The sequence below is a fragment of the Mirounga leonina genome, unplaced genomic scaffold, assembly GCF_011800145.1.
Source record: "Mirounga leonina isolate KUSES-001 unplaced genomic scaffold, KU_Mleo_1.0 Mir_115, whole genome shotgun sequence".
Taxonomy (NCBI): Eukaryota; Metazoa; Chordata; class Mammalia; order Carnivora; family Phocidae; genus Mirounga; species Mirounga leonina.
The window spans coordinates 10,580,595-10,597,273 of NW_023270268.1; the positions used below are offsets into that span (position 1 = coordinate 10,580,595).

At 50.1% G+C, this 16,679-nt stretch overlaps 1 protein-coding gene across 1 annotated transcript in view; it reads right to left on the bottom strand.

The window, feature by feature from the left end:
• Positions 1–455: 455 nt before the first annotated feature.
• The window catches only part of CCDC13 (coiled-coil domain containing 13), a 38,984-nt gene continuing 22,760 nt past the window's right edge, over positions 456–16,679 (bottom strand). The window contains exons 10-15 of the mRNA XM_034993024.1: positions 16,027–16,166; positions 15,434–15,517; positions 13,081–13,203; positions 4,463–4,617; positions 1,542–1,656; positions 456–990 (exon numbers count right to left, since the gene is read on the bottom strand). Coding sequence (XP_034848915.1) covers positions 789–990; positions 1,542–1,656; positions 4,463–4,617; positions 13,081–13,203; positions 15,434–15,517; positions 16,027–16,166 — 819 coding nt within the window. The 3' untranslated portion in view covers positions 456–788. The remainder of the gene's footprint in view (positions 991–1,541; positions 1,657–4,462; positions 4,618–13,080; positions 13,204–15,433; positions 15,518–16,026; positions 16,167–16,679) is intronic.

Sequence of the window (16,679 nt, forward strand, 5' to 3'; positions counted from 1 at the left end):
GGAAGCAAATGGAGGGGACTCCCGGAGCAGCTGGTTGGGGGTGGGCACCCCCACCCTGGCGAATCGCTCAACTGAGAGGACCCTGCTTTTGTAGTCAGGCGGCCCAGGGTTAAATGTTAGCCCAGCTTCTTTCCATAAGCCTCAGTTTCTTCATCTGCAAAAGAGGGTGCCAAATCCCTGGGTTACTAGAGGACTAGGCGGGGTCAGGTTTCCATGGTAGATGCTCACTCACTGGGACCTGTGGCGGTCGTGAAAATAATATTATTATAAGTCCGAGGGTCTGCGGCTAAGGAAAAGCCCTGAAGAGAGGGCTTGACAAAGTGGCTGGGAGCACGTGCCCCCAAGTCTGCGAAAGTTGGGGGGTGGCCACAGAGGGAGCCGTGGAGGGGGGAGCTGGGGGAAGGTGGGGGTAATGCCCTGGTGAGGCAGGTGGGTGGGGCTGCGGGAGGCTCATCCTGGGCCGATGGAGGCCTGTGGGCCTGCAGGGCCTCCCAGCTAGGCCCGAGGCCAGGTGGGGCGAGAGCACCTGGCCCAGGGGCTGCATCTGTCTGTCCACAGCTGGCTTATCGTCCCAGAGCTCTCGCTGGTGCTGAGCAGGTCGCCGGGCCTCCTCCCCTGCCATTGCCCGGCCTGTCCAGGGTTGCCTCCAGGGCTCCTCCAAGGCTTCTCCTTTGCCCTCCTGGTCTGAGGTGTTGGCTCTGCTCACCCTTGGGGAACCTCTTCCGGGAGAAGGGGCGGAGCTGGTTGCCCAGGTTGGCTTCTGGGAGCAGGAGCAGTCCTCTCTGGGCCTAAGGCTGCCCCGTCCCACCAGGCTGACACCGGGCCACCATCCTAGTAGTGTCTGCCTTCTGCTGCCGCAGGGCCTGCAGAAAGACCCCTTTCACCTGGCCCAGGGTCTCGTGGTACATTCGGAAATCCTCCTCCTTTCCACGCAGGGCACTGCCCAGGGCAGCCTTCAGCATCTCGTTTTCCTCCACCTGGATGGCCAGCCTGGGCCACATGAAGAAAGGGCTCAGTGCGGCCCACGCGAGCATGCGTGTGTACAGGGGTGCTGGGAACGGGGCTGCCAGCGAGGCTGCTCTTGAGGCTCGGGGTTCTCTCTGACCCGTCCCCTCCTCCCATGGACCCTGGGGGAATACCATGTGGGATTCCTCTCTGGGCCCACCCACAGCCCTGGGCCTGGCACCCAGTAGCACCCCCAAATGTTGGCTGCCTCAAGGATAAGTACTAATCTATAGGGGTCCCTCCATCCTTCCTTGAACATCACTGCCTTTGACCCTGAAAGTTTAACTGAGTGAGAGAAGTGGCTTCAGCAACCCAGGCTTAGTCCAACTCTCGGAACTCGGAGGCCATCGGAGATGCGGCTGGGTCTCTCTGCCCTCTGGCGCCAGGCTGCTGAATTGCAGGCCTAGACCCCAGGACCCCAGCAGGCAGCCCTCTGAGCAAACAGAAGTCAAACTGGGAGGGACAAGATGCTTCTGCCCATCAGAGTACCTCCGCGCGGACAATGCCACCCTCCGGAAGATGGGGCAGGAGAGCACCTGGTGGTCAGCTCCTCCATCTGTGATTCCATGGGCACATTGGAGAGCTGGGTGAAGGATGGGTCCTTCCTTTCACTCCTGTTCGGGTTGTGCCTGGTGCTGGAAGTGGGCGGACCTGTGGGGCGGTAGCAGCCACTTTCTGTGATGAGGCCGTGGCCCCGTGTCAGTGCTCTTCTTCTCCCCTCTCCACCCCACTGCCTAGTTCCTGCTTTTCCGCTTGCTGAAACATTATACTTCCTTCAAGATGGAAGACAAGGCATAGCATACCAAGTTGTCAAACCACTATGTTGTACCCTGGAAACTAACACTGTGTGTCAACTATACTTCAATCAAAAAAAAATTTTTTTTTTTTAAGATGCAGGACAAGGGCTGCCTCCCTCCCGGATGCCGGCTCTGCATTCCCCTGGACTCACACTTTAGTCTCTGCTACAGCCCTGATTGTGCTTGCTTTGTACCAAGGTGGTTCCTCTCTTTACTGTCTCCATCTTTGCAATTCACAATGAGTCTAGATCAGAACCGCCTCTGATGCCCTCATACCACTGAGTCCCCCTTGCCTCCAAAGCCTACCCTGACCAGCAGCTCCCTACAGGGAGTCCAGGGGGGCCAGGGCCAGAGGCCACAGAATACTCAGAAAAAGAAATCAAAGGCAACTGGTGGGAATTTGGGCGCAATCCAGCGTCAGAAAACCTGTGCTGAAAAGGCCCTCAGAGGTGGTGTGGTTCTTGGGAATGGTGTGGCCCAGGGAAAAATCACCTGGCATCAGTAGACTTGGCTTTCACCCCCTGCGTGTGGCCTCAGGTAAACCATCAACCTCTCTGAGCTGGTTTTCTCATCTGTAAAATGAGGATAATAGTTCTTGCCTCTAGAGCTCTCTGAGGCCTGGGTGAATTCACATTTTTACCTCAAGGCTCTGTGTGATCGGACCACCTCCTTAGTATTCTGTCACTGCTCTGACCTTGCCTCATACTCCCCTCCCCTCACCATGGGCCAGCCTCACTTGCTATTCCTTGCTGTTCCTTCAAGCCTCCCACCAAGCTCTCATCGCAGTGCCTTTGCACTTGCTCCTCCCTCGAGTATCGGTATGCCTCACTCCCTGCCCCTCCCACTGTCCCTGTGCAGATGTCAACTCCTCAGGGGGCTCTTCCCTGGCTTCCTGGAAACCAGCTGCTCTCTCAGCACCTCCTATCCCCTCCTCGGCAGCGAGCCTCAGCACCTGCCTCCATCTGACTTAGCATGTCTTTTACTGGTTTTTTGGTAATTACCCATCTTCCCCACTGGAGTGGAACTGCCGTGGAGGGACCAAATTCCAGACTCAGGTCTCCTCATTCTACAGATGGGGGTGCTCCACTCCCTGAAGCAGTGGTGCTCTGCCCACGTGATAGGCCAGCAGGTGGCAAAGGCCACATGGACACACTTTTTCTCAGGCCACTGCTCTTTGCTGTCTAGGCGGAACCAAAATGGTTTTTCCCGCCGTGGCCGAGCACCCCCTGGTTGGGTTACTCAGGTCATAAGCCCAACGCCTAGAGACACCACATTCTTAAGGGACCTATTCTTGAGGGCCCAGCAGGGCTAAGTTATAGGGACCTTCCTCAGCCTGGATTCTCAGCAGCAACTGGAAGGGCCCTTGAGGTCTGGGCCCTGCTGGCAGGAGAAGAGAAAAGGGCACAACTCCTGCTTTGTGCCTCATTCCTGGCACATCCTTTTGAAATGTTCTGATCTCATCTGGGCTGGGGACAAAGGTCTGAGTGTCCTCACTAGGGGAGAGGGTGGGGGATATACTGGGATGTTGAGAGGCAGGGCAGTAGGGGGAACACCTCCACTCCAGAGCCTGTAGGGGGTTGGGATGGGGACGTCAGAGGGAGGCAGGTCCTAGCCCCTCCGTACTAAAGATTCTTCCTTCCTTCGCTTCTGGCTCTGGCATCCCATGCCCCCAGCTGGCCCCAGCCTCACAAGATGCTGATGCTGCTGGTCCAGGGACCACACCTGAAGAATCTCTGTGTTAGGGGACGCCTGGGTGGCTCATTCGGTTAAGCGTCTGCCTTCAGCTCAGGTCATGATCCCGGAGTCCCGGGATTGAGTCCCACATTGAGCCCCATATCAGGCTCCTGGCTTAGTCTGCTTCTCCCTCTCCCTCTGCCCCTCACCCTGCTCTTGTGCTCCCTCTCACTCAAATAAATAAATAAAATCTTTTTTAAAAAAAGAATCACTGTGTTAGAGAATAGATCTTTTAGTTTAGGACAGCAAGATCTCCATCTGCAGCTAGGCGTGGTCATGTGACTAGGATCTGCTCAGGAGATGAAGGCAGAAGTGACAGAGCAACCTTAGGATCATGCCCTTAAAAGGTGAGGAACAGGTTGTCGCCTCCCCTCCTACCCTTCCTCCTGCTGGTGGGGAAGCTAAAGCAGCCATCTTAGACCGTGGCGGCCGCATGTTGAGCACGGTGGAACACAAGACAGAGAAGCCCGGTCCCCAAGACTACAGAGAAGCCACTTCATCCCTGCTCAACTGCTGTCGGAAGCAGAGAGGGATTCTTCTCCTGGTCAGCCACTGCCATCCTGGCCTCCTCAGCAGGCCAACTTTACCCCAGGACCAACTCTAAACAAAGTCAGCTCGGGACAGAGGGTTAAGGGTTGGGGTGGGGGTGGTAACTGAGGCTATTTAGCAGAGGCACTGCCACCTCATATAAGGGTTTGCAGGTGTCTGGGTCAGGGCCACGTGCAAGCCCTTTGGGGCTCCTGGTTCTGACTAGGAGGCCCAGGAAAGAGGACCCCCCAGCAGCATGGGCAGGCTGAGCTCCACCCTGATGGAGGCCTCTGCTTCCCACCTTCTTCTCGAAGGGACTGCAGTGGTGCTGCTGACAGGCTCCTCCAGTAGCAGCAAGGCCACCCCCCTGCCACTGGGGCCCCTGGTCCAGCCCCTACCTGTTTTGCTCCTGGGGGCTGCTCTCTGACTGACTGACGTCCTCCCAGGCTCCAGGCACATCTTCTCCAGATGCTGCTCCAGCACCACGTTGCGTTGCCGCTCCTCCTGCAGCTTCTTCTCTGATTCCAGCAGCTTGCTGTTGCTCTCCTCCACCCTGATGATTAGACAGGAGGGGCTGCCATACCCCAGGGCAGGCAGGGGCAGCCCCCACCCCAGTGGCTCTGGCTCTCAGAGAGGCAGGCGCATCTTACACTGGTGGTGGTGTGACTTGTTCTTTGTTTTTACTGCGGGGACATAGGAACATGTGTTTGAAAGTCATATAGTTCTCTCCAAGGCTTAAAATGGAAAGTTTGCCAGCCACTCACACGCCTCCCCAGTCCCATTTCCGGCTCTCCAGAAGCAATCATTTAGAACACTTTTAGCTGTTTCTTTGAATATTTACTGCCGTATTTCTACAGATGTCCATACTGCTATTTTTTAAGGCTTAAATATAATCTTTCGACTTCCTGTCATGCAACACGAGAATGTAGCTTTAGTTTAACCCTCTTCCCTTACCAAACAGAATCACCCCTCCACCTCCTAATGTAGTTACATATCATTTTTCAGCTGAATTAATAGTAGGGGGTGTATTAGTTTTCTATTGCTGCTGTAACAAATTAGCACAAATTTAGCAGCTTAAAACAACACATATTTATTATCTCACAGTTCTGGAAGTCAGAAGCCCAGCAGGCTCTGTTGGTTTGTCTGCTCCAGGTTCCAAAAGCCAAAATCAAGGTGTTGGCTGACCTGGGCTCTTACCTGGAGGTTCTGGGAGAGAATCCACTTCCAGGCTCACTCAGGTTATTGAAAGAATTCAGTCCCAATGGAAGGACTGAGGTCCCTGTTTCCCGCTGGCCTCTGGCTGGGTGATTTTCATCTTTTAGAGGCCACTTGGCCCGCTCCATCTTCAAGGCCAACCAGACACCCTTAGCATGCTTTGAATCTATCTGACTTCCTCTGAAGCATTTCTCTGGCTGACCCTAGCTGGAGAAATTTCTCTGCTTTTAAGAGCTCAAGCGATTAAATTGGGCCCACCTGGTAATCCAGGATAATCTTCCTATTTTAGGGCCCATAACTATAATTACATCTGCAAAGCCCCTTTTGCCATATATCATAAAGTATTCACAGGCACAACAGCAGAGAGCAAAGGGCATGGGGGACAAAATCCTGTCTACCACAGGGAGTTACATTAGAACAATTATCCAGACATGGAGCGTGGTAATGATCAAATTTTCTTTCTTATTTATTTATTTTTTTTGCTTTTCTCGGATTTAGTGATTGCTTTCTGTTTATTATTATTTATTGTTATTACTTATTATTATTTTCTATATGCCCATCATGAATTCATGGGACTTGAAGACATTGCCATTCGGCCATTTCACAGGAAGGATTTGTTTAATCTCACTAGAGCTGGGGAAGTATGGCCTTCCAGACTTCTGTGATACAAAAGGCTCAGCTAGAAGGCCAGGACTCCCTGAAATTTAACCTAAGCAAAGGGTTGCATACACACAGGCAAATCAGAGTGGAGGTCTGGAAATTTATAGTGTTGGAGGAAGTGGTCTTCCACTTCGGTGCAGAGTCAAGACGGAAATTGAATGGTGACAATTTTGAACAGCATACAATTACTAACACAAAGCTGTATACTAACACAGTTATACAGCTACTAACATGACTTGTTCAAGCATGCTCCTTGAAACTTTATTTGCAAAAGCAAAAAAAAAAAATCTACAGGTCCATCAATAGAAGAAATACAGAGTAAGTGGTAAATATAATACCATGGAATGTGATAGAACATGACAGGGTTCAACACAGTGGCTGCCGGCCTCATGTCCACAGGTAGCTATTTCAGTTGAAATTAATGAAAATGAAATAAAATTAAAAATCAGTTCTTCAGTCACACCAGCCACATTTCAAGTGATCCAAGCCACATGTGGCTAATGGCCACTGCATTGGACAGCAGAGCTCTAGAACACCTCCTTCATCACAGAAAGTTCTGCTGGACAGCACTGCTCTGGCAATGAGAAAGAATGAGGTAGGGCTACATGTATAAACACAGATCTCCAAATCATGGGATTGGAGAAGAAAAACAAATGTCACAAGAATGCATACAATATGATGCCATTTATGTAAATAAAGGACAAATACATCATAGTGGATTAACACAATAAAAACACTCCTTAACCATAAAAAGAATTTGGACTGACCTGAAGAGGATGTCTGAGATATATTATTGAGTGAACTAAATAGCAGAAGATTATGCATAATATATGACCTAATTAAAAATTTTATAACAGATTAAAAATTTAAAAACAAATAGATACCAGTGCTAATGAAACTCAGCCAATGAGCTGACAACAGGGATGTGCAGCAGCTACTGACTAGTCAGCTGGGGTGAGAGGCTTTCATTTTTCTGTCGTGTATTTCAGCAATGTTTGCATTTTGTTGAAGTGTGTATTCTGTTTGTGCTAGGGGAAATAAGAAACTAACGGCAAACACCACATCAATGCTAAAGCACTTTATGAATTCCGACAAAATTTAGGAACAACCAAACTTTTGGTTTCTCCTCCCAAATATGCCTTCCTCATCTTGATAAATGTCCCCACCACCCATGTAGATGCCTGGTCTAAATACCCAGGCGGCATTCTTGCCTTCTCTCTCTTCCCTGCTGCTTTCAGCTTCCAATTTATCAGCAGGCCCTATGGCTTTTCCTCCAAACACATACCAGAGCCAACTCCTTCTCACTCCTTCACCTGGAGTGTGGCCTGGTCTGGAGCTGCTCCTCCGCGGGCCTCCACAGCTTCACGTTCTACTCAAGACTTCCCATTGGGATTCTGATTATTCTCTTTTGACCAGCCTTCATTCTCACAGATTTTTTTCTTCTTCGATCATTAACTGGGCTAATTCGGCTCAATGCTTGTTTGTCATGGTTTTGGGGGTGACTCTAACAGCTCTCTCAAACCATGTGCCTCAACCTCCTGACAGACCAGATTTTTTTTTGACTTTGCCTTTTCACTTTGTAATTGATTTTTATCATATTTCAAGAGTCTGACCAAACTGACCCAATGGCAGTGTAAAGTGAATAATATTAAGTAAGGCAAGTCATTAGTGAATATTTTCATGTAAAAATTTTGCTTTTGTAAGGACTCTAAGTGTGGGGATACTGATAAAGAATACTCAGATAAGGAGGTCCTCCTACCCAGGTATTAATTTAATATAAATGATATAAGACCTTTATGAAAGACAAACAGACATGATATTATACTACATATATAATACTCTATATATAATTCATAAAGAGCTCTTTATGGATGTAAAGAAAAAATATAAATGACTCCCTAAAAAATGTGCAACACTTTGAATAGATATTTAACAGAAAAGAACATGTAAAAGGCTATAAACATGTGAAAAATATACTCATCCCCACTTTTGGTTATAGCAAAGTAGATAAAAACAACTGAGATAATAGTGTTCCTTTATTAGTTTGGCAAACATTATTATGCATTGATAAAACTTTGTGGAGGTGAGGGCATGGGGAAATGGTAGGTAGTTCACATTATTAATGGGAATGCAAATGGATTCATGTTAAAAGGGAAGTTTACCATTATTTGTGAACATTTAAATGTACACATTCTTTGATCCAGTGATTCCACATTTAGAAACTTACAGTGATATACTCTCATAAAAATGTAAAGATGTGTTTAGTGTGAGTCCATCTTGTAATAAAAATGTAGGTGCATATATGTGCACATATGTATATTCACGTATACACATATATTTGCAGATGCATTTTTGGATGTGCAAGGAAAACATTTTAGAAGTTCTGACAGTTCTTTTCTATGAGGAATGGGGAACTGCAGGTTGGAAAAGGAGGCTTTTCACAATAAGTAAGTATACGTTTGTAATAGAAAAACTAATAAAACCTTCAATCGCATAGAGCAGGAGTTTCGATGCCAATGTGAGGGCAGAAGCTGTAAACCTGGACTCCTATTAAGCAGCAAGCTGCAAGGAAGCTCTCTGCATGATTCTGGAAGCCTCAAGAGTGCCCTGTTTGCAATAAAAGACTGAGACATCCGTAAGCCAGGGAAGTGGTAAGGAAACCTGTAGTCAACCAAGGCCTTAAGTGTGGGAGGGGGGAAGCACCGATCATGAGAAAATTGAAACACAAGCCCAGCACTCATGTGCTCAGGAAACCCTAAACCAATAAATTAGCATAAAGTACTGGGAGGAGAAGAATGAAGCAGGGGAAATCGGAGGGGTAGACGAACAATGAGAGACGATGGACTCTGAAAAACAAACTGAGGGTTCTAGAGGGGAGGGGGGTGGGAGGATGGGTTGGCCTGGTGGTGGGTATTGAGGAGGGCATGTTCTGCATGGAGCACTGGGTGTTATGCACAAACAATGAATCATGGAACACTTCATCTAAAACTAATGATGTAATGTATGGGGATTAACATAAGAATAAAAAAATTTAAAAAAATTAAAAAAAAAATAAATTAGCATAAAGTACCAATGAGAGACCACTGAAACCCCCAAAGCTCCACAGAGACAAAAGCAGAACCATTCCATAGGAACACTTTCATAACCTGAGAACTCCCACAGAAAAAAGACAAAAAGTCAACAACACTGAAGACAAGCTCATAGAAATAACACAGAAGTACAAACCACATAGAGAAATTATTCACCGTGAGGGGGAGTCAACAGACATTACTTAGGATCCTAACTAATGAAGATGATAGAGCAACTCTAAAGGGATGAAGTAAGTTTAAAATTATTACAAGGAGAAAAGCAAGAAGTCTTCATGAAGAACACTTCTTTTTTACACAAAAAAGAACTGCTAGAAATGAAAAAAATACAGTTATTAAAATAGGTTTCATGGCAGATGAAGTGCAACTGAAGAGATTTAGGGAGCAGATTTGAAGATTTGAAGAAACCACGCAGTTATCAGCCCAAAATATCACGAAGGTTTGAGAACTGCAGAGGAAAGAAGAAGAAGGTCTAACAGGGGCTGACTAGGCATTTCAGATGGAAAGAACAGAAACAATGGGGAGAGGCAACATATGGAGAGATGTCCTTGGCAATATATAAACTGAAGTCCTCGGAATGAAAAAGCACTTCAATTACTAAGTAGGAGAAATACAATGAAATAAAGTACCTAGACCCATCACAGTGAGACTTCAAAATACCAAAGACAAAAGGAATATCTGAAAAAACATCTAGAGAGAAAGGACATAACTATGAAGGAACAACAACCAAACTGATAGCAGGTTTCTTTTTGGCGACAATGGATGCTCAAAGACAATGAGCTATCATAGCGTCCCGGTGCTTAGAGAAAGTACCTGACCATCTAGAATTCTACACCAAATGAAATTCTCCTTCAAGAGAAAGGCAAAATAAAGATTCCAGAGTAAACACCATCCACATGGTCTCGCTGAACTAAAGGATGCACTTCACTAAGAAGGAAGCTGAACCCAGAAGGGAGATTGAAATGCAAGAAGCAAGAGTGAGGGAAGACATTTTTAAGTATGTTGGCCAAAGTAAACGAACACTGACTAATTTTTTAAAAGATGAATTTGGAGGGTTAATTTCAGAGGGTTTAGAAAGAAGAATGCAATATTAGAGAAATATTAGAAACCAGTAACATGAAAGACACAAGTAGGGGAATCAGAGTTAAACATTGTAAATATATTGGGGCACCTGGCTGGAGAAGCATGTGACTCTTGATCTCGGGGTCATGAGATTTTTATTATCAAAGGGATAATAAAGAAATCTACAGACTTTAGACTTGCTGAATTCTATGTTAAAAGTTACAGGTAACCACTAAAAGGATAGAGATAGAATATATAACTTCCAAGCTTGCATGTAAGAGAGGGAGATAAAACCTGACCTAGCCAATAGAAAAGATAAAACCTGACCTAGCCAGCAGAGAAAAAGGAGCAGAAAAATCGTGGCAAATAGAAAATATTAATTGAGATGATCAAAGTATTTCCAAATATTACAAAAAATGGATTAAACTCTCCTCCTCAAACACCAAGTCTCAGATTGAATTTCAAAACAAAGCCAAGGGGTGCCTGGGTGGCTCGGTCGGTTAAGGCTTGGTCAGTTAAGTGTCTGACTTGGTTTCAGCTCAGGTCATGACCTCAGGGTTGTGGGATCGAGCCCTGCATCCAGCCCAGGTCGGGCTCCAAGCTCAGGGGGAGTCTGCTTGGGATTCTCTCTCTCCTTCCCCCTCTGCCCCTCCCCCTTCTCTCATGCATGCGTTCTCTCTCTCTCTCAAATAAATAAATGAAATCTTTAAAAAGAATAAAAAATAAAAATAAAGCCAATTATATGCTTTTCAAAAAGAGACATGTTTAGTGACCTCTGTCATGGAAGACTAAGTGAACTAGCCCCTCCTATTGTAAACAACTAGAAAAGTGGATAAAATATAAGAAATAAGAAACAGCAATGTTCTCAGACACTGGATAACAGGACGAGAGGCACAGATCCTTGGACACAGGCCTTGAGAGAAGGGAAACAAGGACGAGCTCTACTGTTGTTTTTAGTCTGACTGCACCAGGTGAGGGGGTGAGGGGACCCCAAGCAGAGCACAGTGGTCTCACTGGGATAAGGACACAGGACCAGGGACTTGCAGGGCCCTGAGGCCACTGGAAGGGGTAGGGCAGAGTATGAGAGGGGGAAGCTCTGCCTCCCTGATGCGAGACTGGAACAGACCCCCCAGAAAAAGAAGGGAGTAGATACTGGGGATCTCTGAGAAGGGCAGGTCTCTACTTTGGGGTGAGAAATCCCAAGAGGTTTGGGGGCATCCGAATGCTTTCCTTGTGTGAGCACTGTGGGACAGCAATGCCCCAGAGCAGAAAAGGCCGTGTGTCTTAGCTAATGGGCCTGGGACAGCCTCCGAGGGCTAGCTCCCCTGCACCCTAAAGTGACACAGAACAGCAGAGTGAACCCAAAAATGTCAAGCTAAGAGAAAAGCACACACGCGTGGCTCATAGTGAGTGCCTTGCTTGCCTCACACGAATTCCAGCTCTGCATGGGGAGGCCCTGGAAGAGGAAATAGCACGTGCAGAGAGAGGCCAGTAAAGGAGAACCCAGGCAGCTCTGCCGAGCTTCCAGAGGACCCGGGCCATGTGAGTGATGCAGGCGTTCTGTGGAATCGAATCCCTGAGGTAACCCACGGAACCTCGAGAAAGAATAAACCATCGTGTTTGAAGCACGAAGCGTGGAATGGTCTGTTACACAGCAATGCATAACGGAGTCACCTTGGTTCACTCAGGGCCAACACTCAGGGCCACTCGAGGGAAATGGGAGTACGTTTCTTCCATTTGGTAGACTAGAGGCTTGTACTATCCACTACATTTTAGTTGCAGAAAAAGAATTAATGTTACTTTTCTCTTATCTCTGAGTATGTCTGAAATTCATATCCTCTTCAGGGATTACATGAAAAGGGAAAAAACACTGAAAGCTGGTCACTTCTCACTGCTTAGGTACTGACCACTTCCCAGCACCCCTCACTCCTTCTTTGGTAACGGTACTCTGTTTTGCCCTTTGGCAAGCTGCCCCTCCTCCATTCTATGAGCACCTGCAGGTACTTCCAGTCAAGGTGCCTGGCCTATGTCCAGGGATGGACCTGTGAGCAACCCAGGTCAGCTAGACCTCTCCCAGAACGTGCTGGCACAGGAAGCGGAAGCCATTGGGCCAGCGCCCCAGGAGAGACCGCCAAGGGTTCCTGCTACCGCGTCCAGCCCCCAAGATTCCCAGACTTCCTTGGGCTCCTCTCCTGCCCCGCCCCTTGAAGTCGGCCAGCACCTACCAAAATCTGCTTTTCCCTTAACTTAGCCAGGATTGGTTTCTACTGCCTGTCACCAAAGAGCCCTGGCTGCATGCCCCGGTAGGGCAGGAACTCAGTGGTGTCCTTTATATTTTTCAGTGTGGAGGTCACATGGTTGGGCCATGCGTTGGCCTGAGTACCTGCAATTCTTGCCAAAAGGGCCACTTGAGCGAGGAGCACTGATTTATCTGAATGGAAGTCTGTCAACAGCCCCTCGGAGAAAACTATGCCTCCTGGCCCACTGCCTTGGGCCACATGCTTCCCTCCCCCTCCCCAAAGAAGTCTCAGCTGCCATCTCTGAGCAACTCTCTTGCCCTTTGTAATTCTGATGTCCTTCTAGCCTTTGTCTTCCCACCAACTCCCCCAGTGCCCTGAGGAAGGTGCCGTGTTCATCAGAGATTTTAATTATTTGTGGACTGATGTGACTGCTTTAACTACTCCAGAGAGCCTCTCCCCGAGACTCCCACCTCATGTCCGCATGGATGCAACAGTCCCATTGAATATATGTAGGACAGGGCAAACCACAAGTGTGACAATAGGGCCCCAAGGCTGTGGGACACCTAGGTGAGCACCTGAGTGGTGACTGGAAATACCCTAGACCGACACCGTGGAAGCCGAACTCTCCAGGAAGGCGGACCCAGTCATGGACGAGACCGGGTCCCTGCCCAAGAACAATGCCCTTGAGCCAGGCTCTCATACCCCCAGCCCACACAGGCCCATGAGAGCATGTCCCTGGGTGCCATGTGTTACCGTTTCTGCAGGACAGTGACAAACTCGGTAAGCCGGTCACGCTCCACTTCAGCGGCCTGCCAGAGGGCCTTGAACTCTGCCACCTGTGCCTGCCAGCCTTTCTGTTCGGGGGAGTCTGAGAACCTGCGGACCAGGGTGGGGCAGAGGTCAGGGGTCAGAGGTCATTTGAGGGGTTATCAGGAGACATACACTTACTTGTGATGGTGGGAAGGATTAGGAGAACATTCAGGGTGCCTCAGAGGCAGCCTCAGAGCAGGAAGCCAACCCAGTCCTTCCTAGCCCTGCTGGTCCTCCTCCTCTGTCTTCTTCTCAGCCCACCATTCCTGTGCCTGCTGAAGTCTCTAGACCTCACTCAGCTGGCTGCACAGCCAGACCCCACCCAGGCTAGAGCTGCATCAGTACCTCTGTCCATCCAGTCCCTGTAGGGGCCTGGAATTGGGCTGGCTGCTCTGGAATTTGGCCCTTGAGGGCCTAGGGTGCCCCGGGTACCTGTGGGGCCAAGGGCCTGGCCACCTTGCCCATTTTTAGGTGGGCCCAGCCTCTGTCGCCCTGTCAGCCTACCCCAGCCTCCTTCATCTCCTGGCTTGGCCCCACGCCCAGCCCACCTTCCTGGACACTTGGCTTTGTGACTTGGTCAGTCTTCTTCAGTGCTGATCGAGCCGGTCCCCGCTTTCCTCCTTATCACTGGGTCTGCCTACTAGCCCCTTAGCTGCTGGCTGGAGCCCAGACAGAAGGGGAACTCTGCCCCCCAACAAAAGCCCCCAGAGCCCATGTGTGAGTCCCAAGCTGCTCTCTGCTTTGCCCCCACCTTTCCCCCTGAGACCCTGGGGGCCCTGGGTTTGCTTTCCTAGCATCACAGGACACACGGAGAGCTGGGCTGGGGCGTGTGAGACCAGAGGCTAACTTGGTCTGGGGTCTGGGCCTGGGTCCTCCCTCTGAACATGGAGGGGGTTGGCTGAGATGGGTGTGAGGACTGCAGACCCCTCTCTGTTCTGACACCTAAATACACTTTAAGGCCTTGCTGCTCAAAGTATAGTCTCTGAGTCAGTGGCTGCAGATCCAGACCTGCTGAATCAGAGCCTGCGTGCTCTGGCAAAGCTCTGGTCAACTCACCTCCACGATTTGCTCATTGGGTGGGGGGAGGGAGAAGAGGGGGAGCCGCAGAAGAAAGGGGCTCTCCCCTCCCAGACACCCCGCCAGCCCCACAGAGCCCCTCTCTGGGGTGGCTCCCGCCGGTGCTATCACTGAGGGAAGAGGGCGGTATGCTCTGTGGGGGCAGGGCCCACGGGTGGTTGGCTTCAGTAAGTACTTGTGTAGTGTGCAGGACAGAAGCTTGGGAACCAGCAGTCTGGACAGCTGAGGAGCACATCTGGTCCTGCTTCCCTGTGGAGTGCACAGGTCACAGACCCACGGGCCTGGAAGGGATCTTGAGGACCACCGTGGCCCTCTTCCTGCTCCCACTACTGTGACTCAAACCTCAGAGAGACAGAGCCTGTCCATTCTCCCTGGGGCGCCAGGAGGCCTCCCACTTTTGGAAGCGTGGCGTGCTCCCTTGTGGCTCAGAGCAGCCCACTCTCCCCCAAACGCCCTTGTGACCCCAGGCTGATGGGTGAGGCAGCTGCAGGGCTGGCCTTGGCCCACAGTCCCTGTGCTGCCAAATGTCAGGCCAGAAGTGTCTTAGGCCCTCGTCAGGAAGCAGCATCCCAGAGAGGATCAATGCCTGGAGCCATACAGCAAGTCAAACACGGACTCGGGCCACTCAGAGGCCTGGCCTGGAACCTGAGCTGACCTGCCTGAGGGGTGGGGATGGGGGCTGACAGCAGGAGCATGGCTCCAGTGGACAGTGGGCAGGGCTCAGGACAGGGCTCAGAGACAGGACAAAGCCACCATTTGTCTGTGAGCTGGCAGGAAGAACAAAAGGCCCATTTAAGCCCTAGGCTTGATTCTAACAACAAAGAGGGGGCCAGAGCGCTGAGGGGATATCAGTGACTTAAAGTGGGAACCCATACGACATGAAATTCTCCCCCTAGAGACTGGTTCTCAGTGGGGAAGAGAAGACAAGGAAAGGAGCTGGGCTCCAGGCCCTGGAAGGTTCCTTGTGTTAACTCTGTGGTAGCAGGAAGGGACATTAGACTGCAAGCCAGAGGTCAAGACTCTGGTTCAGTAGCCACTTCCTCTATTAACTTGGATAAGGCACTGGGCCTCCCTGATCCTCTATGTCCTTTATGCAAACTTGGAAGAGTCCCTGGATTTGGCCTGGCCTCAGTTTCCTCTCCTTTTAATGGGATGGCAGTACTGGCTGAGCATTCAGGGTGGGAAGGACTGTGAGGGCCCTGAGGTCCTGGGTTCATACCTGGGTGAGGCCCCATGAGGACTGGGCAGAGAAGGCCACGTGAGAGCAGATTCCACCAGCGTGTGGCCCAGGCTGGTCACGGAGCTGTGTGAAGGCAGAAGGGGCACATCACCACAGGAAGGCAGGCTGGGCCAGGCCTGGGAGGAGAGCAGGGGCCAGCAGGGATCTGGGGAGCCCGAGGAGGTGGCCAGTGCTGGCCCTCGTAGCAAACCTGGCCAGGCAGTCCTGCAGATTTTCTGCCCTTCTTTCTAGAACTCTTGCTGGCTCAAAACGAGACAGAACCAGGAGACATAAGAGCCTCGAGCAATCCAAGACAGGGCTGTTTGAGAATCCTAGAAACAGGTGCGTTTCAAGGCCAGCTCAGAGAGGATATTACAGGGAGCTCCAACCAGATGTCTTGCAGAAATAATATCTGGGCCTAACTGGCTCCTCCATGCAGATGCAGGGCTAATGGAATATGAGAAGCCCACATTTGGGAAGGACAACGCCACAGTCATCTTAAAATTGCACCCGTGGCTTCTGAGCAGAGGCAGCCTTTCTTCTGAATAATTAATATTCACTTTCCAACCACTCTATCCCCTTTTTTTTCTTACCGAGAAGATCCAAGCCTGCCAACGTGATCGCCTGCTGAGGCTGGGGGCTTGGGCTGGCCAGGGTCCTCCAGGAACTTGGTGTAGGCGGGGTTGACCTCAGTCCCACCGGACCCCTTGCCCACTTCTTTATTCTGAAGATACTGCAGGGAACAGACGTGGGTTCGATTCTCAGCACTTTGGCTCAGAGGCCTGGAGAAGGCAGGAGGGGGCCTTGGCTGGAGTTCGGGGCTTTTAGGGGACATGAAAGAGGCTTCTTTTCAGGAGTGAAAAGCGAGGCCTGCTTGGTGAAGGCACTCCTTGCATGATAATGACATCTAATAATGCCTCTCTTCAGAAAGGGAGCTACATGGCACGAGGTGGTGACTGGGCCAGGAAGCTGTTCTACATTCAGGTCCCGAAGGGAAGTGCATGGCCTTTGATTCGGGCCAGATCAGAGACTGATGTCTTTGAGTGGACCCACCTCTCGGGGCAGCCACCCCCACGCAGGGTGAATGCCAGGTGTGACTTGAGGCCAGTTGCCTTTGTCAGCTGGAGCCACGTGGACTTAGTAGACACCCGGAGCCATAGAGGTTGCCAGGGCCTCAGCAAGGGCCAGCGGTCTAGCAGGGAGGCTGGGCTTACCAGGCCCCCTTCCCTCCTCACACCTCCTTCTT